This window comes from Podarcis pityusensis (assembly GCF_964106645.2).
Source record: "Podarcis pityusensis genome assembly, chromosome: 5".
NCBI lineage: Eukaryota > Metazoa > Chordata > Lepidosauria > Squamata > Lacertidae > Podarcis > Podarcis pityusensis.
The window spans coordinates 86,054,182-86,077,957 of record NC_138032.1 but is presented as its reverse complement, the minus strand read 5'-3'; the positions used below and the strand labels follow the sequence as shown (position 1 = coordinate 86,077,957).

Genomic DNA, 23,776 nt, shown 5'->3' with positions numbered 1-23,776 from the left:
CTCCATTGGCCAATACAGCAAGATGAGTGCTGCAACCCCAGAGTCAGTCATGACTGGACCTAATGGTCAGGAGTCCCTTTACCTTTATTTAATAATAATAATAATAATAATAATAATAATAATAATTAGTTTGTGCTCCTTTTGTCTTGGGGGGGGTGTAATTTGAATTTTGAAGACAGGGGAACAATACTGTGCTTTTTCTCTCTGTGTGATTCTATTCTGATTAGTTCCCAGAGAGAAAATCCCCGAGCTGCAAACGGAATACCTTCTTCAGATTAATCCTTGTTGCCCTTTTGATTTTAACCTGTAACCATCTAGATGCTGTGTAGTGTCTTACGAGCAGACTCCATGGGTTTACCCCTCCCTCCCATTTTAGTCTGCAGTATGTGAATTAGATTCCTAGAAAGCGTTCCACTCTAGTTGGCTGTATGCTCTCCAAAGGTTCTGGTACCAAGAGACGTTAGAGAGCCTATACGTGGTGACTAACTTAGCAGTTGTGTCAGAAAGTTGGGCTTGGTGTGTTCCTTTGAGCGTTGCCTTTTTTGGTAATGAAATGCAGATACGGCTCAGGCTCTCCAGACTATATCACTTCATAGATATTATGCTGGCAAGTCATCTGTATAAAGGGGCCATATTATTTTGCATCAAGTGAGAGCTTGAAAGATCAGTAATGTTGGCTTTACCTGAAAACTTGCTTCTCTGCCATGGCACAGGGAAAGGGTCCTTGCAACTCCTTCCTCCTCAGCATGAACCAACACAAACTTGGGCAGACCTTTCAGATTAGGCCGCTTCCCCTCCGATATCGGCTAAGAATTCCTGAAGCATCTCTAATACCTGCGGACGACAAGCTACACACCGCCAAGCACCTATGGAGCATAAGTTTCAGATATAGCTTCTGTTGCTGGGGAGGTGTTGATGGAGAATCACCTTCACCTGCATGTTGGCTCATGCAGTGGAAAGCACCTGAGGTGCATTGTAAGAGGGGTCCGTGTCCTTGGGTTTGGAGGAGGACCAGTCTGGGAAACAGAGTGAACCCCTGGCCAGCCAGTTCCTTAGAGGAATAGTTGCATTTTCTAAGCAATTAGAAACCAATCAATCTTTTACATTCCTCCTTTGATCGTACTACCTACTTCCAAAGGCTCTTTTCCTGTGAAACAAGTATGTTAAAGCTGCATTTCTTGCTATTGTTGCTTGCAGTATATATCATATTGCTGATCTTGCCCAGGCATGAGTCTCTCTGTGAATTGTTTGCTTGTCACTTCGGGTTGCCTTGGGCAAGATAAAGCAACTAACTAACCAGTGGCATTGGGGGGAGGGGGGCACAGACCAGGAAGTGACAACGGAAGGACTCTTCTTATCTCTGTGGCTGCGATCTCCTGGGCGATATTGTTAGGTAGTTGAATGTGCATGCGTACTCCGTCCATTTCTCTCCCACCCACCTCCACCTCTGCGTGGCCCGGGGAGTTGGCAAACCATGCTACGACACTGTAACTAACTGAGAGATAATACAGTGGTACCTCGGGTTACATAAACTTCAGGTTACACACTCCGCTAACCTAGAAATAGTGCTTCAGGTTAAGAACTTTGCTTCAGGATAAGAACAGAAATCGGGCTCTGGCAGTGCAGCGGCAGCAGGAGGCCCCATTAGCTAAAGTGGTGCTTCAGGTTAAGAACAGTTTCAGGTTAAGTACGGACCTCCAGAACGAATTAAGGACTTAACCCGAGGTACCACTGTATAGTAAGAAGCAGAAGATTTGGGGTTTTTTGGAAAGCTTATAATGTGACGTTGCAGTTCATAAGTAATCAGTTATGATTCTGCAAAATGAGCCTCTGAATATTTTTGTAAATTTATTTGTGTATTTTAGGGGATTTTAAATGTAATCAGTATGAACTGTATGAATTAGAAGGATGAATGGAAGCTGGAAATAAAGGTGAGCTTGATGAGATTGCAAAAAAAGGAAAATAGGAAATAAATAGGAATTTGTTTTAAGCGAAACATCAGTCTTCAAAAAATAACGCTTCTTGGAAGATATGTCATATTCTAGGTCAGAGGTGCCCATTTCCCTAGAAGTACCCTGATAACTCCTGTGGTCACATCTGTAATCGTGATGTCGGTCTACTTGTCATATATCAAGAGACAGAGGGAGTGGAATATGAGAACTCTGGGGACAGGGGTATTTTGGGGCAAAAACTTCTGTCGCACCCGTGGGAGCAGTAAGAATCTTCCACCACTTCCCCATCTCCACCCACCCATCTGTGCTACTTGGCTGGCCATCTGGTTAGACCAAGCAGCCATATAACTATTATCGCTGCAGAGCATATGTGAATGTGTATGACTGAGAGTGCCTGAATGGATGAATTAATAAATCCTTTTTTTAAAAAAACGCACCTGGTAACATGGCCTTGACATCTGTTCTTTCCTCCTCCGAACCTGGGTTGCATCCATGACACCAAACTGGAGCAAACTGGAGCTATTCCACTCTCCTAGCGGGCGTCGAAAAATGGAGAATGCATGCAGAGAATTGTGTGGTGGTTTCATTATTCTTTTTTTAAGATTAAATATTTAACATTTAGGGTAGTTCTGAAAAGCCCATATCTCATTCTGGAGTTGCTGTTCGCTTGGGAAATAAAACCTTAAAACAATGCATGCTGCGGCCTTCTGCATTTTGAGTGACAGGAATGTGTCTGATACTTAACATTAAGCCGTTGGTTCTTCCGCGAGTTGTGCTTCACTTTGTGTTTCTGCCGTTGCTCCCATACCTGCATTTTGTGGGACATGATTAAGATAATCTGCCTTTCCTCCCCTCTTTCTAAAAGGATACAGAAGCTATGAAGAGAGCATTGGCCTTAATAGATTCCAAGATGAACCAAGCCAAGGGCTGGCTTAGAGACCCCAACGCTCCAGCAGGTAACTTTAAGTCCTTGCTGCTTTTGATCAAAATTGGACCCACACTTAGGATGGGAATGCAAAAATTCTGTACTGAGGACAATTCTGTACCAAGAATATGCAATTTGCATAAATCAAGCCCTTTGTCCCCTATCCAATATACACCAAGCTTATTTTTATTTTTCCATAGCATATTTTGCTCTTGTAAATAGTTGGGAAGGGCAAAGAGCTATCCGGGACACGGAAGAGCCATCCCTGGAAATACTCCTTAGCTCTGTCCTCTCCCCAACCTTTGAGTAACTGGCATGACCTACACACTCTTGAGCCTGAATTTGAAGTCCTGTGTGTCACCTTTTTAAACAGCTAGCACTCTTAGCACTGTTATTGTTATGTACTGAAGTTCTCACCCTGGGCCAGCAGGGGGATACTGTAGATAGTTTTCACTCAGGTCCACATATGCAAATAAGGGATTGAAAGTGACGTTCAGTGATTGGATAGTTACAGAAAGTGTTACAGTTGCGTTGTAGTGGAGCTCTATATAAGCAGGCTGGCTGAATCCTTCAGTTCAATTCTGTTCTAGCCTGAGAATAAACAAGAGCTGTTTGAAGAATCGCCGTGTCGTCTGATATGTTCACCCACAACTTAACAGTTATTATCATTAAAATGAAAGCTGAGATTCTTGGGATGCTGAACAACAAGCTGTAAGCTAGTCTGTGATGTGATAACTCAGTTACAGCATTACTGTGGTACTCCAAATGGAAGCTCTTAAGACACTGTTCTTTCAAATATTAATGCAAAACAAATTGATTCTGTGCTAAGTGGTTTGGAAAGCTTTGCTTATCTTACCATCCAAATTATTTAGTTCGGAACCCTTCCCAAATTAGTATTCTGGTACAGCTGCTCTTCTTGGAAAGATGTCGCATATTTATTACCGTACTAGCAGAGCTCTGCTGTTCCAAAATGTGTCCTACATTAAAATAAGCATACAAGGGTGGAACAGTGGAACTGATAAAATTTAATGCTGCCTCTGCATCTTGACTTGGTTATGTTGGCTCTCGAGAGCATGGATCAGATTTTGCATCTGTATTTTATTCACTGGAACCCGTAAGAAAAGCCTATAAAAGTGCAGTGTATATGTCATACCGTCATGAGTTAACTTCATGAAACTTTGCTGGATTTGGATTGTGAAGAATCTTGTTTATTTTCCTTTCTACATATAAAGTAAAGATGTTGCTTTGGACAGGAGATCAAACTAAACTGGAAGTTTTCTTATACTATGTATACTTTATGGCCTGGGTACTTTTCACATGCTCTGAACCTGTGTTTCCCCAACTTGGGCCTCCAGCTCTTTTTGGACTACAACTCCCATCATCCCTAGATAGCCAAGTCAGGGATGATGGGAGTTGTAGTCCAAAAACAGCTGGAGACCCTGCTCTAAAGGAAAGGTAGCTAACCTGTGGCCTTCAAGGTGCTGTTGGACTTCAGCTCCCATCAGCTCTAGCCAGCATGACCAATCAAGGTTGGCCCAAGACATTTTGCTACCCAAAGCAAAGGATGGCATGGTGCCCCAGTCCCATGGCATGTACCAAAGCTCGTCAGACTGGTAGACTTGTACTTCCAAGACAGGCAATGGAACAGCATATTTCACAACACTGGGAGGCAGCAGGAAAACCTAAGGCGTGCAGGACAGGGTACGTGGCATACACAGCTGTGTTCTCCAATGCCACACCGCTGCTGTCTCCCCGCCAGTTGCCCAGTTCTACCCAATGGTAGCGCCACACCTGTGGCTGACAATCAGGGATGCTGGGAGATGTAGTCTAACAACATCTGTTTTTTTTTTTTTTTTCAAATGATATTTATTAAGATTTTCAAAAATACAGAAAGTAAGAATTAAAATACATTCAAAGCCTTATTTTCATACGTCCACTTTCCGGGACTCCCCCCTTCCCCCACCCCTACCATATTCCTCTTTCATATTGTTGGCTCCACAAGCTCTCAGTTCTAATTGAAACTTAATTTGTTTAGACCATTATCCGAATTTAAAATGTATACACTCCTCATCAATACCCTTAATAAAAGACAAAAATTCTCTCCCAGGGCCCACCCCATTTTCATTCCACAATTTCCCTTTTTTTAATAATAAGGACACCCCACACAATAGAAATATCAGAAATAAGAAATAAAAAGTATAATAGATGAAAAAGAGCCAGTTCAAAAAAAAGAAGTTAACAAGCCTTTGGATTTTAGTTCTCCCCCCCCTGTCCCCGGTTTAATTTCCCCCTGACCACCAAACCATGTTATCCGCCTGGAATTCTTAAAGTCCATAAATCACCTATTTCCCCCAACTCCTTGCTGGCTTTTTCTTTTTATAGTTATTTTTTTTTTTTTTTAAACACTTAACTTCAGATCTTTAATAAAACTCCCCCCATTGTTCTTTCCAAATTGTAGTCCAATTTCCTCTTGTTCCGCTGCTAAAACGTTCTAATTCAGAAGCTTAGTAACTCTGCAGGGATTATTGTTATTCAGGAACAAAAACTTGCGTTCAGTCCCTTCCTTTCTTCAATAGAAAATTCTATTGTCTCCTTTAGCTGAACACCCTGTAGACAAAATATTATTTCCGTTTTGCAGCTTTCCCAGAAGATAACCAGTCCTGTAAAATTCCAATGGTATTTTTCCACTTACGACCATCTTTGTAATGTCCCGAAACTCCTCTAGGGGGATTGTTGTAACTTTGTTTTCTCTAGTCCAAAAGTCCGATTGTTATCCATGATTTCGCCATTTTGTATCCAAGTTTTAACGAGTTATAGCAAATTGTAACAAATTTAACCAGCAAGGTTCTCATAATAAAATCCTCTCTGCTTTCCGACTTTGACAGCTACTTTGACAGCTGTCAAAATCTCCGACTCTTTTCACCAGGCTCTCTCTTCAATCACCCCGGTTCCCAGGGGGGGGGGGGTTACGTTTCTTCTCCCTCAATTCTTCCTCCAGCACAGTTCTTATAGTTCCCCATCGTGGAATTCTTAGTTTTTATCAGCAATACAAATCTTTTTGGACCTTGGTTTCCCCGTCCTTGTTTTGGAAGGTTTACAATGGGGGGGGGACTGACTTCCTTTTTGGATCCCCCCCCGCTCGTGTCCAATCCGAAAAAAAATTTCTTTTTTTTCCTCCTTTTGAACCCGGTTTCCAAATTACTCACGGGTTGTTGTTAAGAAGTCCGAATTTTCAATGGAAGAAGTCAGCGCTCTCCGCCGGATGGCATGCGGCTGCGCTCGGCAGGGATAGCAGAGGACTCAAAGCACCACGCTTCTCCCCGGCACCCGATCCGTAGCCTTTAAAAAGGCTCCTTCACGAGCCGGGAGGGCGCTAACGGTGCCAGCCGAGTCTCCATGTCCACGGCCCTCGTGGCCGTGGTTTTTAAGGGTCCCCGCATCGCCGGTGCGGTAGGACCCAGCCCCTGCCGAGCAGACTCCCTCCGGAGCTCGGAGGGAGTCCGCCATTCGGCGATGGCGCCAACCCGGAAGTCCGATGTAGTCTAACAACATCTGGAGGACCTCCAGGAGATGGCGCTATCACAGTTGTAAAGATTGCTGTACATGCCGAAGAACAGAAACACAGGGAAATTTTTGAAAAGTGTATGTGTCATTCTTTCTCTAAAATTATGCAGGAGAAAAATAACTCCCACTTTAGTCTTAGCATTGAAATTAATTGGGTTCTAGTGGCGTGCATTATACCTAATCCGCTGAAATGATATGCCTATTTCTACAACAACGTTACCCTGCTGCAAGTACGCTGTTATATTACGATGGATTATATTTCTTGTACAACACATTCAGTAATTTTCTCCGGTGTGAATAATGCATGAGTCTTCATTGTCTGCATTCCCACATTCTTGCTTCCTAGGAGACTCTGGCGAGCAAGCCATAAGGCAGATCCTGGATGAAGCAGGGAAAGTTGGAGAGCTCTGTGCAGGCAAAGAACGCAGAGAGATTCTAGGAACCTGTAAAATGCTTGGCCAATTGACTGACCAAGTGGCTGATCTTCGAGCTAGGTAAACATATTCTCGCTAACTAAATACGTTTAACCCTGGGACTATGAAATAGCAATCCTGCCGTTCTAAGAAAGCAACACAAAAGATAAATTAAATGTCTTTATTTTGCCAACATACTAATAGTGGTGGACATCATGTTTCTGTGCGTTGTCTCTGCCCTGCATTCTGCCCCACCTGCCTTCATAATTTTCATGGAGGATTCCTGTAATTCAGTTCATGCACAGTTTTGTCTTGCCAAAGCTTTCTTTTTTTTCTTTTCTTTTTTTTATTCAAAATTATAACAAGACATATTATCCAAAAACATATCATCCTTATTTCCCCCCCATTTTTCCTCCCTCCCCCCTCCCCCTCCCACACAGAACCCACCCCCCACCCCACCCCCGACTTCCCTCAGTTCCAGTCTTTGGTTTCTCTAATAATGCTGTTTTCTGCATGTTACAAAGTTGTATAGATCCTATTATCAGTAAAAAATTTGTGAATGTTTATTCAAAACCTGCCAAGGAGTCCAGTTCACTTTGTTGCTTCTTCAGATACTTTGTAAAAGGTTTCCATTCATCCTTAAAATCACAGTTATCCTTGTCCCGTAGCTTATATGTCAATTTTGCCAGTTCTGCATAGTCCATCAATTTTTCTTGCCATGATTCTTTAGTTGGGGTTTCTTCAGTCTTCCATCCTTGTGCTACCAGAACTCTCACGGCCGTTGTCGCATACATGAAGATGTTTTTCAACTTTTTTGGCAGGTCTTTCCCTACAATCCCCAACAAAAATGCCTCGGGTTTTTGAACAAATGTTAAATGGAACATTTTCTTCAATTCGTTGTATATCATTTCCCAAATATTTTTAATTACCTTACAATCCCACCACATATGATAAAATGTTCCCTCCTTTTCCTTACGCTTCCAACATATATTTGAACTAGTTTTGTACATTTTCCCTAACTGCACTGGTGTTGTGTACCATTTGTACATCATCTTCATGTCTTGCCAAAGCTTTCTGTTCCTTTTGTGCTATTTCTTCCTCCACTCCTTCAGGAAACCCAAATGCACAAGTGATTGTGGGTTGAATCCACCTAAGGCATATTCAGTTGCAGAAATCAGTGGATGTAACAAATTGAAACCTATTTGACTTCAGTGGGGCTACATCGCTGTGTTGATTACAACCTTCTGCGTATTAAAACACTGAGCAGTTGTTGTTTTGTTCTTCGTTTAAATAATGTGATCTGATGCATTATCACATCAACATCCCTATTGGTTATTTGGAAGATCTCATGTTTGCCAATGTTGACTTGGGTGTGCATGGTCTCCCGTTTATTTAAAGGAGCATAGACCTTCCCCAGTTTTAAAGGGAAGTGCTTATGTGCACATTCTTCCATTTAAAAATAAAGATGGCTTTGAGTTGGGGAGAAGTGGCTGAATCGTGTAGGTGCCCCCTTATCTGGCCCTTAATGCTTATTTAGTTCCTCATTTAAGGGCCTTTCTGTTTTGATTTCACATTTGCATTCTAGTTCTGACCTTAACTACACTCTGGGATACATGAATTTTCACATGACTTGCTAGCCTTCTGTCGTTTCTGGTTGCCACTGAACCCTCTCCTCCACCTGGTGTACTGTGTCTGCCAGAAAACTCAGGAAAGAGCAGGGTTTTAAAAAATTATTATGCGACTTGGAGCTGGCAGAAGCGGCATGAGCATTATGCTCATTTAATGTCACGCTGAGAACCTTTCAGGGGGACTTGTCGTTGATGAACTGATGAGTGGATTTGTGGAGGCCTGATTGTACTGCCTAGAAAAAAATACGCTTATGCTTTCACATCTGGATTGGAGAATGGATCCTGGTGTCTTCAAAACTTGCTTTCCAATTAAGCCAAAGCAATTTTAACAGTTCAACATGCATGAAATGCTTCCTTTGAATTTTAGCTTTATTGGCAGCAAATGGGCAGCTTTCACTGAGTGGTTTATTAATCAGCATTGTGACAGTACACCAAGTACGTTGTCCTCCGCAAATTTCATTGCAGCAAGGAAAAGAGAACAAAGTGCAGTCTGAAATGAACGGATTGTAGTCTGAAAGGTGGTTCAGGCAGGAGTAACACCAATTCCCTGCCCCGGGCATTGAGGCCCCCAGCTTTCAGGGGTAGAGACAACTTCCCCCCATCTTTGCAGTTCTTGCTTGCATCCTACAGTACTACTTCTTATATAAATCAGCAGCAACTACTGAGCTATTGGGATGCAGGTGGCGCTGTGGTCTAAACCACTGAGCCTCTTGGGATTGTCGATCTGAAGGTCAGCGGTTCGAATCCCCGTGACGGAGTGAGCTCCCATTGCTTGGTCCCTGCTCCTGCCAACCTAGCAGTTCAAAAGCATGCGAAAAATGCAAGTAGATAAATAGGTACTGCTCTGGCAGGAAGGTAAACAGCGTTTCCATACGCTGCTCTGGTTTTGCCAGAAGCGGCTCAGTCATGCTGGCTACATGACCCGGAAAAACTGTCTGTGGACAAACACTGGCTCCCTTGGCCTGTAAAGTGAGATGAGTGCCACAACCCCAGTGTCTGCGACTGGACTTAACTGTCAGGGGTCCTTTACCTTTACTGAGCTATTATATGGGATTAGTTAAGTCAATAGGCTATAACTGCAAGAGTGTGTTGGGTTTTACATGCCTTTCTTTCCCCTTGAACAGAGGACAAGGTGCTACACCGCTAGCCTTGCAGAAGGCTCAGCAAGTGTCCCAAGGCTTGGATTTACTCACAGCAAAAGTGGAAAATGCAGCTCGCAAGCTGGAGGCTATGACCAACTCTAAGCAGGCAATTGCAAAGAAAATTGATGCCGCTCAGGTAATCGCAGTCCAAATGATCCCTCCCAGTTCCGATGAACCGCGATGGGTCCTGGTAAACTAGCATACAAGTTAATTCTTACATTGGGTCCTCCTTCAGTTGTTTCACACCAGTCAATCTCTGGAATGGGTTTCAAATTGCTTTGCCTTAATCATTTTTAAATACGCAGTTGCTTTCTATGCATTTTGCATTTGCAGCAGATTTATATGCGTCTTGTATTGTTTTGTGATGCTTCATAGGAAGTGAATCAATATTAATAATATAATTTGGATTTCTTCTAGCCAGGGCATCCTATTTTGTTTCAGCCGTTGCAGTTATTTGACTTTAAAGGGAGGACAGGGAATCGGCTCCCATCAGACCCAGCTAGCCCCATGGCCAGTGGTGAGGAGCCGATGGGGCTTTGTAGTCCAACATCTTCGGCAGTGCAATGTGTTCCTCATACCTGCTTTAAAGACTGTCCACCAATGGTTCTCAGATAAGGGCTTCCTCTTGCAGTACTTTGAAAGGCTTGGGCACATTCTTGCAAGTCATACCCTTCATCTTTCTTGAAGAGTAGCTGTTTGCGGAGCGAGACTCCTGTTCTGACGTTCACATGTCAAGGTGGAAGAGAGAAAAGGGGAGTGTTCTAGCATGACATTTTTAAGGTCTCTTCCTGCAAAGGTGTGACTTTCAAGGATGCACTTCTGTTTCAGAAATAATAATAATAATAATTTCATTATTTATGCCTTGCCCATCTGGCTGGGTTTCCTCAGCCACTCTGGGCTGCTCCCAACAGAATAGTAAAAACATGATCAAACATCAAACATTAAAAACTTCCCTAAACAGGGTTACCTTCAGATATCTTCTAGAAATCAGATAGTTGCTTATTTCCTTGACATCTGATGGGTGCCACTACTGAGAAGGCCCTCTGCCTGGTTCCTTGTAACCTCACTTCTCACAGTGAGGGAACTGCCAGAAGTCCCTTAGAGCTGGACCTCAGTGTCCGATGGGGGTGGAGATGCTCCTTCAGGTATACTGGGCCGAGGCCGTATTTCAGCTTTGTTAATCTTGTTCTCCCATATCTTTTTAAAACTCAAACAAAATCTTACTTACTTTTTTTAAAAGAAAAAGAACATCAATATATTTATTTCAACCTAGCTAAATTGAGGTGTACGATAGCATTTCAGACTATTGCACCACAAAAGGTTCAAATACTGTAAGTGGATCTTTGTGTGTCAACATGTTCTTTTTACATCAAGAGCTGGCTGGCAGATCCTCATGGGGGAAGCGAAGGAGAGGAACACATTCGAGGCATTATGGCTGAAGCCAGGAAAATTGCAGAGCTCTGCGAGGACCCCAAAGAGCGAGACGACATTTTGCGGTCCCTTGGAGAAATCTCGGCGCTGACTGCTAAGTTGTCGGACCTCCGGAAACAGTAAGTATTGACATGGGCATGGCTGCTTCCATGTAAGTTCCATTGGTCTTAAGTCTCATGGACTCTGTAGTTTGCTTTGTGCGTTTATGACTGGCTAGCAGTATGGCTGTATGGCTGTCCCATTAGCTTCTGTTGGCGAAGGAAAGCGTTCTCTTGGCATGTCCACACCAGAGACTGGAACTAGTTCAGTGGCCATTTCTTCTTCCCACACAACTATGGGAATCATTGTTTTTGTAGCTATGATTTATTACATTTCTATACTGCCCTTCAACCCTTCAATCATCGTTTTTGTAGCTATGATTTATTACATTTCTATACCGCCCTTCATCCGAAGATCACAGGGCAATTTGCAATAAAACAGAAAGAATACATACCATAACAAAAACAACACCTGCCAGAGATCGTTCAATTAGTCAAAGGCCTAGGGGAAGAGGAATGTTTTTGCCTAAAGAGATGTAGCAAAGGTGCCAGGCAAGTCTCCCTGGGGAGAGCATTCCACAAGTGGGAGGCCACAACAGAAAAGGCTTGCTCTTGTGCTGCTGCCCTCCAGACTTCTAGCATAGGAGGTGCATGAAAAGCGCCCTCAAATGATGATCGTAGTGTCCAGCTCGGTTTAGGATGTGTGTGCAACGGATTCTCTGCACTTTGCCCAACTACCATACCCCAGGATTATTTGGAAGAAGCCTTGGCGGGTGGCGCTGTGGGTTAAACCACAGAGCCTAGGACTTGCTGATCAGAAGGTCGGCGGTTTGAATCCCCGCAACGGGGTGAGCTCCCGTTGTTCGGTTCCTGCTCCTGTCAACCCAGCAGTTCGAAAGCACGTCAAAGTGCAAGTAGATAAATAGGTACCACTCCGGTGCGAAGGCAAATGGCGTTTCCGTGCGCTACTCTAGTTCGCCAGAAGCGGCTTAGTCATGCTGGCCACATGACCCGGAAGCTGTACGCCGGCTCCCTCGGCCAATAAAGCGAGATGAGCGCCGCAATCCCAGAGTTGGCCACGACGGGACCTAATGGTCAGGGGTCCCTTTACCTTTAAGTGACATGCATTTGTAGTGTTGCTAGGGCCCCAGTATTTTTAAATGTGTCGGAAATGGTCTTCAATGAAGAATTTCACTTGGTGTTGTTAGTTGAACTTTCCTTGCCGGAATTGCTTTCATTCATTAAGCTACTTGCTTTCCTTTTTTAAAGATTGCCTTGACTCATCCTTTGTGAAAATGCAGACCACAGTGCTTTGTTGAATGCAGTTAAGCGTAGTAAATAGCATATTCACAGCTACGATACGTAAACGTCTTATTAACAGAAACCAACCTACTTTTTGAACTGATTTTAATGAGGTTTCCTTAACAGATTTTTCTTCTTCTCTGCAGTGGAAAGGGGGATTCTCCCGAAGCCCGTGCATTAGCAAAGCAAATAGCGACATCGCTGCAGAATTTGCAGTCTAAAACCAACAGGGCTGTTGCAAACAGCAGGCCTGCCAAGGCTGCTGTCCACCTAGAAGGGAAGATTGAGCAAGCTCAGAGATGGATAGACAACCCTACAGTTGATGACCGTGGAGTAGGTGAGTGTTTTAATTTTTCTGTGCGTGTGAACATAAACTCAGGTGGGAGTTGAGGTCCACCTAGTGGCTCAATGCAAAATCGCTGCTCCAACGATCATTTCCAACAATCCCTCCCTCTCCTTTGGAACCGGCAGCTCTCTATTCTGGGAAGCCAAAGAACCAGAGAATTATCAAGTTGGAAGAGGGACCACAAGGGAAGCTTTAATGTTTGATGTTATATCTCTTTATTATTAATAATCTGTTGGGAGCCGCCCCCAGTGGCTGGGGAAATATTATAATATAGGGTCATCTAATCTGCAATGCAGGAATCTCAATCAAGGAAAATCCAGGAGCGAGGACAGCAGAAGCCAACAAAATAACAAATAACAACCTCTGCTAAACATAAGATAACAAATAAATGATCGGGAATCTCAGGCAAACTGGAGAATGAGTAATTGAAAACAACGGGCAGCCCAAAATAAAAATCTATATAGCACCATGAGGCCATCTTTTTTTTAACCTGCACAGAAATCCCCTTCACAAGTGGTCTTTTCTCTGTGATGACTTCAGGTGGGACATCCCAAAGCCGACTCGTATAAGCCCGGAAAACTACAGAGAAAATAGGGCTGCCTAGTTATTAGGGAGGACGTGTTGCAGCATGGTAGCGTTTCAGAGTACCTAGGGGAAGGTAGTGATTATGCTGGCACTAAAGCTTAACAATGGCAACTCTGCTTTACTTTCGAGAGTGGTTGTCAGGCTTCAGGGACTCGGTTCCTGCCCCCCCCTTTGGCCATAGATAAGCAGGACAAAGCGAAAAGAGTCGCTTACCATTTAAAGAGATTTTAATGATCACAGCAAAAGAACAAAGCAGCCATTCTCGGAATGATGGTGTTCCCAGTTAAGGTTTCCACCCAGTTCCCTCGTAGTCACTTCTGTGCCTTGCAACCTGATTTCACAACCACTGTGCTTTTTGTGTAGCCACCTTATCTACTCTACGTGACCTTGGACTGATAGGCTGGACACTCTCCAGCGAGAGAGAGTCTGTTAGCTCTCTTTCTCTCCCAGTTCTTCTTCACTTTGCTGTTCAACCGCCAGTTTGTCTTCAGAACTGTGCCCCTCTGCAAACCATTGTTCCAAATCTATACTGTTTCACTGCAGCTTCAGGAGCCTGGTCAGGAGCAGGGGGAGGCTCCCACCATTCCTCATCAAAGCAGTACTCCTCAGCCTGATCTCTTGACAGTGGTGGCACTACTGTTCTAATTTCTCTTGCTCCATACATTAAGCAAGATGAATCGCTTTCAATGCAGGTCAGGCTGCCATCCGGGGTCTTGTGGCCGAAGGTCGCCGTCTTGCCAATGTCATGCTGGGACCTTATCGCCAGGACCTGCTCGCCAAATGTGACCGTGTGGAACAGCTGGCTGCCCAGTTAGCTGACCTGGCAGCACGAGGCGAAGGGGAATCTCCTCAAGCCAAGGCAATTGCTGCCCAGCTGCAGGACTCATTGAAGGTAAATAAAAACAGTATTTGAAAAGAGAAGGAAGAGCTCATGTCGGACAGTGTGTTGCCAGTCTATATGCGTTAACTAACAAAGCCAGAGAATCTTCCTGTTCAAGCTACTGGTCTTTGCAACATAGATTATAGACATAAACGCTTTGGACACAATCTACATTCTTTTGCTGCTGTGCATCCTCCATTAATTTAACTTAATTCCAATTAATTCCAATTCCAATTACCCCTACCACCCATTGCTGGCCATTTCCTGACGGAAGTGACGTTTGGCAATTTGGGGCACAGAGCTCCTCACAGAACTCTTGTGGATTGGGCCCAGTTCTTGCTCAATAAAAGCTAAAGGATCCCTGGACAGTTATGTCCATTCAAAGGCAACTATGGGGTTATGGCACACATCTCGATTTAAGGCCAAGGGAGCCGGCGTTTGGCCACAGACAGCTTTTCAGGTCATGTGGCCAGCATGACTAAACCGCTTCTGGCGCAATGGGACACCGTGATGGAAACCAGAGTGCACAGAAATGCTGTTCACCTTCCCGCCACATCTTTGCCTATTCACTTGCACTGGCGTGCTTTCGAACAGCTAGGTTGGCAGGAGCTGGAACAGAGCAACGGGAGCTCACTCCATCGTGGGATTCGAACTACCGACTTTCTGATCAGCAAGCCCAAGAGCAGGCTTCCTCAAACTTGGCCCTCCAGATGTTTTGAGACTGCAGTTCCCATCATCCCTGACCACTGGTACTGTTAGCTGGGGATCATGGGAGTTGTAGGCCAAAAACATGTGGAGGGCGAAGTTTGAGGAAACCTGCCCAAGAGGCTCAGTCGTTTAGACCACAGCACTAGTGTGGAGCCATGTTGGTCTTGCTCCACGTCAGCCACCTCACATTCTTAATAGCAACCTCCCTTCTTTCCTAGCTTTGCTTTTTTAGTGTTCTGGGTTAGGGGTATAGACTAAAAATCTAGCTAGATGGTGAATTGGGAGTGGGGCGTCAGGGGCCCTACTGTCACGGTCCTTCTCACGGTCCATCTCTGAAGGTCTCCTATCTGTTTGTAACTTCAGCTTTATGGCTGAGCCTTGTTTGAACCTAGGCTGTCCATATTCAGATCCAGCGTTTTACTTTTGCACTGCACTTCATCATGGCAAACCCATTTCTGTGTTTTGACACGGAGCCTTTGCATTCCTATTAAGGATCTGAAATCAAGGATGCAAGAAGCCATGACCCAGGAAGTATCTGATGTGTTCAGCGACACAACAACACCAATCAAACTGTTGGCAGTAGCGGCTACTGCTCCTCCAGACGCCCCCAACAGGGACGAGGTGAGTCTGTTCCCAGCATGCACCAGTCTTTAAGTTACAGTGAGCAAATATAATTCTGTGTAGGCCAAAGTAATAGTCAGATGTTAGACTTTTTATACTTAAATGGTTTCCCCACCCCCCACCCCTGAGGAAAAAGAATGCAATTGGTGTCCACAGTTTGCAACATTACCATAACTTAATCCAGGTGTAGCCAAATGTTTTGGAGTAGGGGTACATTCTGAGTCTTGAGTGTTCTGCGGGTGCCAGTCACAAAATGGCTGCCCTGGGTTGTGTGACTTAACACAAAATGAGAGAGACAGCCACCCCAACAACCTTATGCTTATCACAGGAAGTCAGTTGTGTCCTTCTGGTCCTTACAGTGGAGGTCGCACACAGATGTTAGTGCTATCTAATGACAACAGGGAGTATTCCTCAGTACCAGAAAAAATATACAAGGCAGACATGCCGCTCACATTCCACAGAAATCACTTGGAAGGGTACCTTTACATTTTGTCACATGTCTTTCTTTCTAGAAGAGCTTACTTTTATTTTTTTAATGGAAGCTCGGAGTCTGGGGGCACCAGGTTGGTGACAACGGACTGACTGAACCATCTTCCTTGAAAAGAATTGCGCTTTTAAGGTGATCTGAGGAAAGCTCTGTCTTTGGTACTCATATCTATCATGGCGCATTCACACCCATTATCATTGTAGCCTTGTGTGTGTAAACCAGGGGTTAAAGGTAAAGGGACCCCTGACTGTTAGGTCCAGTTGTGACCGAATCTGGGGTTGCGGCGCTCATCTCGCTTTACTGGCCGAGGGAGCCAGCATACAGCTTCCGGGTCATGTGGCCAGCATGACTAAGCCGCTTCTGGCAAACCAGAGCAGCGCACGGAAACGCTGTTTACCTTCCCGCCGGAGTGCTACCTATTTATCTAATTGCACTTAGACGTGCTTTCAAACTGTTAGGTGGGCAGGAGAAACCAGGGCTTAGAATTGCCAAAAAGAGTTCTGTCCATAAGAAATGTGTGCGTTACTCTGTTCAGGGAATTTTTTAATGTGTGACATCTTAGTGTATTTTTGGTCTTTGTGGAAGCCGCCCAGAGTGGCTGGGGAAACCCAGCCAGATGGGCGGGGTACAAATAATAAATTATTATTATTATTCATCTTTCAGAGGGGTAGCTAGTTGGTTGCAGCAAAAAAAGCAAAAGAGCCCTGAAAGATTAGCAGCTCGGTTTCTCTGCTGAACAGTTTTAGTTTTTTAATAAATCGCCAAAGAATTATAAATTCATCATTGATTAAACTAACCTTAATTGAAGCACCTAGTCTGTAATTGAATGGGTTACTGTGAGTTGCTATGGGCCCCTGGCTTGGTATAAAACTCTGAACTGGCTGCATTTTTTAATCTGTGGTTGTTGATGTATTTCAACTTTCAGGTGTTTGATGACAGGGCAGCCAATTTTGAAAACCATGCTGCCAGGCTTGGAGCTACTGCAGAAAAGGCAGCTGCAGTTGGAACAGCCAACAAAAGTACTGTCGAAGGCATACAAGCAACTGTGAAGTCCGCAAGAGAGCTCACCCCTCAGGTATCTCTCCCTCTCACTGTCAGAAACTCCGGTTTTGATTGGAGCTCAAAGTCGTTTGACAATGACAGCAACCACTCTCATTTACCCCAGTCTTTCTTCATTTTCTTGGTATAATTTATGCCACGGAATGGGGGTCATTTTGCTGCTGTTATTGTTAAACAATTGGAAGTCAGAAATCCTCGCCGATCTACTGCAGAACGCCCAAAGATCTGCACACTTCTGGTTGAACGTTCCCCAGTTTGCTCAGTTTGCAGCCACCAAAAGCTTCACCTGGATGAAAAATTCAGTTGTTCAGTTTCTATTCAGAGAGTTCATCTCCAATAAGCATGTAGTGGGGTTGGAGACGCCAGTATCTGAACCTGAAGTTACCGTATTTTTCGCTCTATAGGATGCACCGGACCATAGGATGCACTGGACCATAGGAGGGGGAGAACAGGGGGGAAAAAATTCTCCCCCTCTCTGCTCAGCGCCCCTTCAACGAAGTAGCAGGAGAAATGGAGCCCCTTCCATTTCTCCTCCCGCTTCGCTGAAGGGGCGCTGTGCAGTGCCTCTCCAGCGAAGCAAAGCCTGGAGAGCAAGAGGGATCAGTGTGCACCGACCCCTCTCTCTCTCTCCAGGCTTCAGGCGGCTATCAGCAAGCCTTCGGAGCGTGGCGGGAACTCCTGCTGTGCTCTGAAGGCTTGCGGATAGCTGCCTGAAGCCCCCGGAGTGCAGTGGGAGTTCCCTGCGCTCCAGGGGCTTCAGGCAGCTTCAGCGAAAGCAACGCGAAGCCTCCGGAGCGCGGGGGGAGCTCTCCCTCTGCGCTTTGGAGGCTTCGCGTTGCTATCGCTGAAGACAAGGAGCCTGCATTCGCTCCATAGGACGCACACACATTTCCCCTTAATTTTTGGAGGGGAAAAAGTGTGTCCTATAGAGGGAAAAATACGGTAAATAAATTGAATGAGAGGAGTCAAAGAAAAAAACATGAGTATTTAACTATTAGGATGAGATGATTCTCTGTGTGAGAGACAGCACACAAATCAAGAGGTTGAGAGAGGGTAACTTCCTTAAATTGTAGGCTATTTTTAGGAGTCTGTAAAAAAAAATCAAAATCTATAAAATCTCATAAAAATGTATGCATAGGTTGGCTTAACCTATAGAAACAGAGGCTCGCTTTGACTGCAGTCGTAAGGATTTACTTTCTAAGTCCCATTGAAATTAATGAACACTTTCAGGTGAACATTGCATTTATTTTATAGCTTCATCCCACTTCTCGGCCAAAAAGACCTTTTAGAAGTTAAGCTACAATCTAAAAAGCTGCAAGAGGAGGGAATTTCAGTGGGAGCTGGATCCGGGCATAATCCGGGTGGCTGGCGTTAACTTCTTTTCCTCTGATGGCTTCCATAAGAGTGGTTCATAGCATCGTTGGGATCGTGCCTGCCCCTTTTGCGTTTTTCAGTAGCAGCTTAAAATTTCCTCTGAGGCTCAGTTGAAAACTAGAGAGCACCATAATCTTCCACCGTATTCTCCTAAGGAAAGAAGGACCGGACAGCTTTTTATGGTGTATGGCGAATCTTTCACTGACCAGATTGTCATGTAATATGTTCTCTCTCTGGTCAGTCTTCACACTTGGGTCTCTGGATAAGCAGATCCTTTGGGCGTCTGTTTCCTACTTTGGGAGTATGTACTTCGAGTAGGAATAAATCTGAAGGATTTCCTGTATAGAAAAAGTAATTTTACAAGCTGTTGTGTAATAGTCTACTTACATTCACGTGATGAAAGTATTTTAACAATTACTATTTGCGCTAGAGACTTCCGTAATTTCTTGGCTTTATTTTGTTGTTGTTTTCTTCTAAATAAAGGCGGTAATTAAAAAATAATAATTTTGTGCAGTCCCCATGTCATGATTGGGAATTCTGCTCTTTGGAAATTCTCAGTACAGTCGTACCTCAGAAGTCGAACAGAATCCGTTCCGGAAGTCCGTTCGACTTCCAAAACATTCAGAAACCAAGGTGCAGCTTCCGGTTGGCTGCAGAAAGCTCCTATAGCCAATTGGAAGCCGCATCAAATGTTCGGGTTCCAAAGAACGTTCACAAACACTCACTTCTGGGTTTGGGGCATTCGGGGACCAAAATGTTGGACTCACAAGGCGTTCATCAACCAAGGTACGACTGTACCTCAGAGTGTTCTGGAGTGGTATAAATCCATCTTTCAGTTGGAGACTTCTTGTGAAACTCCCCAAACTGGGACCCATTTCAGATGAGAGATGCTTAACTTTCAGATTACCTACACTGCAAAATAAATCCCAGTGCACTTACTTTCTGTTCCTGTGCATCATTACTGCCATCATATTTGGCTGTTTTTTGCATTGGCAGGTAGTATCTGCCGCCCGCATCCTTCTAAGGAATCCTGGAAATCAAGCTGCTTATGAGCACTTTGAGACCATGAAGAACCAGTGGATTGATAATGTGGAAAAAATGACAGGTAAAATGGTGGAGCTTGTGGCCATGGTTTTGTAGACCCAAATCACTGTTGACGAGCCTGAGATATAATTGGAAGGAAACTAGAAAGGGAAGAGCAATTCCTTCATGCAGTTGACTTAAGCATGTGACAGAAAAGGAAAAGCCACCCCCCCACCCCAAAAAAGTCACAGTGGACTCAAGGAAAACATTGCGTCATACTTTTGTTTGGAATATGTCTTGGCCTGATCACTGGCAGCCTACAAACACAACTTTTGGATAAATTATTGTCATGCAACTCTGTTTCAATCACTTGTTCATTACGGCGAAATTGTATATAGATTTGGATGTGTTTTGTGTTCACACACAGATGCTGTTAAGGAAGAAATATGACATCCATTTTTACATATTGAAGTTCCATCCAAGTTCGCTTGTCCCACTGAGTTCCCTTTCTGTAAATCTAGCACAGGGTTTCGCAAACTTGGGTCTGCAGCTGTTTTTGGACTACTCCCATAATCCCTAGCTAGCAGGACCCAGTGGTTAGGGATGATGGGAATTGTAGTCCAAAAACAGCAGGAGACCCAAGTTTGCGAAACATTGATCTAGCGTGTTTTCCACTATCTGCAGTACAAAAATGTACTCATTTCCAGTTGTGTAAATGAAACCCATTCCTGTTTGAGGATTTGATAGAATTTGGAGGCCCTCTGGTGGCAAGAGCTAAGTGAGAAGGGTGATAAGAGTTTAAATGCTCATAATCAGGATTGTACCAAATCAGTACCCTGACAAATTCACCTGGCCAAGGTAGCAGAACTCCATCCTGTATTTAAGGGTGACCTTCCCCTCCAGCGTCATTTCCCCTTGCCGTGTACATGAAGGGAGGTAAATCTGTAAACTTCTTACCCTAGGGATGGTGGACGAAGCAATTGATACCAAGTCTCTGTTGGATGCTTCCGAGGAGGCCATTAAGAAAGACCTGGACAAGTGCAAAGTTGCGATGGCCAACATTCAGCCGCAGATGCTTGTCGCTGGAGCCACCAGCATTGCCCGGCGAGCAAACCGGATTTTGTTAGTGGCAAAGAAGGAGGTGGAAAACTCAGAGGATCCCAAGTTTCGGGAAGCTGTGAAAGCTGCCTCGGATGACCTGAGCAAAACTATTTCGCCAATGGTGATGGATGCGAAAGCTGTGGCAGGAAATATTTCTGATCCCGGTAAGCATTAGACAAAGATGCTTTCTCCAACTCTTCAAAGCGCCTTGTTACTGAATTTTCAAAACTTAATACTAAGCTCTCTCTCTCTCTCTCTCTCTCGCCTTTCCTAGGTTTGCAGAAGAATTTCCTTGATTCCGGCTACAGGATCCTGGGAGCTGTGGCCAAAGTCCGAGAGGCTTTCCAGCCCCAGGAACCCGACTTCCCCCCTCCGCCTCCTGATCTCGAGCAACTTCACGTAAGTGCCGTGTTATGGAGAATTGCTCTGGAAGGACAGAGGTAATCTGCAACCATTTGGTTGAGCCACTCTCAATTATTTAAATGGCTGTGGTTTCCTTGTGTGGGTGGAATCACTTAATGCTGAAATCTGATTCCAGGCACACAGTGTTCTTATATAATACACGCTGGCATACACACAAGATTGCGTCCCCAAGTTTTGTTTCTTTAGCATCTTGCGAAGCCACATTTGGGCTTGGGGCCCTTGAGAGCGGAGTACAATGCCCTCTGTATGAAGGTAATCCAACCAAAAAACACAGAAGTGGCAAGAAAAGAACAGATTCCTGGTATTTTGCTGAGAAGAGCAGCAGTTTAAAGCCAAGTGTGTGCCTTTCAGGCCACCTGTGATTATGTATAAACTTTGAACTTGGAGAACTGTTGTTGTGAACACATCCATTAATAGGAAGAACTTAAAGGAGGGTAGGTGCACCTTTTTGATATTTCAGAAAAACTGTCCGTGCCTTTGAAAGCTGTCTTGAAAACATGGGCATTTGAATCCAGGAATTGAATACATAAAATGATAGCATATTAGTAAAGGTAAAGGGACCCCTGACAGTTAGGTCCAGTCATGGACGACTCTGGGGTTGCGGCGCTCATCTCGCTTTACTGGCCAAGGGAGCCGGCGTACAGCTTCCGGGTCATGTGGCCAGCATGACTAAGCTGCTTCTGGCGAAGCAGAGCAGTGCATGGAAACGCCGTTTACCTTCCCACCGGAGCAGTACCTATTTATCTACTTGCACTTTACATGCTTTTGAACTGCTAGGTTGGCAGGACCTGGGACCGAGCAACGGGAGCTCACCCCGTCACGGGGATTTGAACTGCCGACCTTCTGATTGGCAAGCCCTAGGCTCTGTGGTTTAACCCCAGCGCCAGACAACCTCAGTTACCTTCTCTATAGAAGGACATCTGAAGTGAGCTATTGTCCCCCACCCTTTCTACAATTTCCTGCTATCAGAAAACCAAGTGAGAGGGATGAAGGACGCTTTTGCTAACAGTTGCTAACTTAAGAGATCATTTTGTAAAGTCTACCATAATGGATTTTAAGAGGATGTAGTTCAGGGCTGAGAGCCACGTTCATGCTTGGCCCAACCCTCCAGGAAGCATGTAAATCATATTCTTGGGTACGTGTCTTAATTTTCATTATTCTCAGCTTGGCAAAAGAATGGTGAATTTGAGTTTGGAATGTTTGCCCAAAGCACTGAAAATTCCCCATCCTGGGAAGGATCAGAAATCAGGAAGACCAAATTTTTATTAAGGACTAGAATAATTTTATAACATACCTTAGAGACCACTGTAAACAGTTGAAATCACTAGCGGGAATACAATAACACTTGTAAAGTAACACAAACTTTGGATACTATGGATCTATAATAGATAGATTACAGTAAAAGATGCAGGAACAAATTTTTAGAAATGGAACCCATAGAGGTCAGAAGGTCTTTTTTTCTTTTTTGTATGAATTGTTATGTTTGACATGTATAATAATCACTATGTAAAACTAATAAGTATAAAATAAATAAATAAAGGGACAACGCAGGTGCAAAAGCTGAAAATAAAATAAAAGAAGATTCCCCATTCTGTGGATTGCTATAGATTTGGCCATTTTGCATTGGATCTCTGCGTTGGGGTACTGCAACCCATTTCCTTTCTTCCTTAGCTTACAGATGAACTTGCTCCTCCCAAGCCGCCGCTGCCAGAGGGCGAGGTTCCTCCCCCCAGGCCCCCTCCTCCTGAAGAGAAGGATGAAGAGTTCCCAGAGGCGAAGGCTGGGGAGGTGCTCAACCAGCCCATGATGATGGCTGCCAGGCAGCTCCACGATGAAGCCAGAAAGTGGTCCAGCAAGGTAAGAATGGCCAATGCATCCCTGTGTTCTTGCTTAACTGCTGCTTCTCCATTTAACCCAAAGAAATTGCAGACTGGTGTGTTTCGTGGGTATTGCATTGATGTCACTCGGGGATATCCCAGTGTTGTAGGTAGATCTGTTTGTATAGATCAGGGGTCAGCAATGTGTGGCCCACAAAGACTGTTTTACCGGCCCACGACACCGGAAATCGTGTCTGCACATGTCCAGATGCCAAAAATCGCTATCGTGCAGGCGTGATTTTCGGTGTCTGGGCATGCACAGAAGCTATTTCTGGTGCCGCGGACATGCACAGACACGATTTTCGGTGTCGCGCTGCGCCAGTCCAGCCCACGGACAATCTCCGTGGGAGTGATCTGGCCCATGGCCGGTAAACCTTGCTGACCCCTGGTATAGATCTTCAGAGGTTGGGCTCTTTTTAGAGAGTGAATTGCTGATTACAAATCCTCACCCTTACGTTGACCGCTCTTATCACTGCTGTGCAAAGACCTCGCTTTAAAACCTTCCTCAGGTTGCCAGGAAATTTTATGCCCTGGGTGAGTTGGAATTGGGGGTCAAATCCAACAGATGAGGGAGAAAACCAATCCGTCTCACCAAAATGAGGTGAGAAACTCCACAACGGTTTCCAGTGTGCTCTGGAAGAGCACTGAAAACAAACAAACAAAAGCTTGATAATGCTGCAGGAGTTAGGAAAGAGGCAATCTAAAATTGACTCTTCTGTCGCATCCAGAGTTGCTTCTCCCCATGAAGCTATGAAAACCTTTATCTTGTGCTGACTCTGTAGTGCAGGAATGGGGAAACCTGTGGTCCTTCAAGAGAAGGTGATGGACTCCAACTCCCATCATCCCTGTCCATTGGCCATGCTGCCTGGGACTGATGGGAGTCGGGAGTCCATCTGA

The 23,776-nt window shown here is 44.6% G+C and overlaps 1 protein-coding gene and 1 long non-coding RNA gene across 5 annotated transcripts in view; one reads left to right on the top strand and one right to left on the bottom strand.

The window, feature by feature from the left end:
* The window catches only part of LOC308477722, a 137,531-nt gene extending 119,511 nt beyond the window's left edge, over window positions 1–18,020 (bottom strand). The window contains exon 1 of the long non-coding RNA XR_013986678.1: window positions 17,961–18,020. This is a non-coding gene — a long non-coding RNA (uncharacterized lncRNA). The remainder of the gene's footprint in view (window positions 1–17,960) is intronic.
* VCL (vinculin) overlaps window positions 1–23,776 on the top strand; it is an 89,770-nt gene that overhangs the window by 52,179 nt on the left and 13,815 nt on the right. For 2 of the 4 annotated variants that reach the window (XM_081006497.1, XM_081006499.1), the window contains exons 7-18: window positions 2,815–2,908; window positions 6,788–6,935; window positions 9,607–9,760; window positions 10,999–11,174; window positions 12,542–12,732; window positions 14,019–14,218; window positions 15,407–15,535; window positions 16,948–17,097; window positions 19,452–19,560; window positions 20,441–20,743; window positions 20,854–20,978; window positions 22,674–22,859. In XM_081006497.1, the coding sequence (XP_080862623.1) occupies window positions 2,815–2,908; window positions 6,788–6,935; window positions 9,607–9,760; window positions 10,999–11,174; window positions 12,542–12,732; window positions 14,019–14,218; window positions 15,407–15,535; window positions 16,948–17,097; window positions 19,452–19,560; window positions 20,441–20,743; window positions 20,854–20,978; window positions 22,674–22,859 (1,965 nt within the window). The remainder of the gene's footprint in view (window positions 1–2,814; window positions 2,909–6,787; window positions 6,936–9,606; window positions 9,761–10,998; window positions 11,175–12,541; window positions 12,733–14,018; window positions 14,219–15,406; window positions 15,536–16,947; window positions 17,098–19,451; window positions 19,561–20,440; window positions 20,744–20,853; window positions 20,979–22,673; window positions 22,860–23,776) is intronic. The other 2 variants (XM_081006498.1, XM_081006500.1) reach the window with 1 other exon arrangement.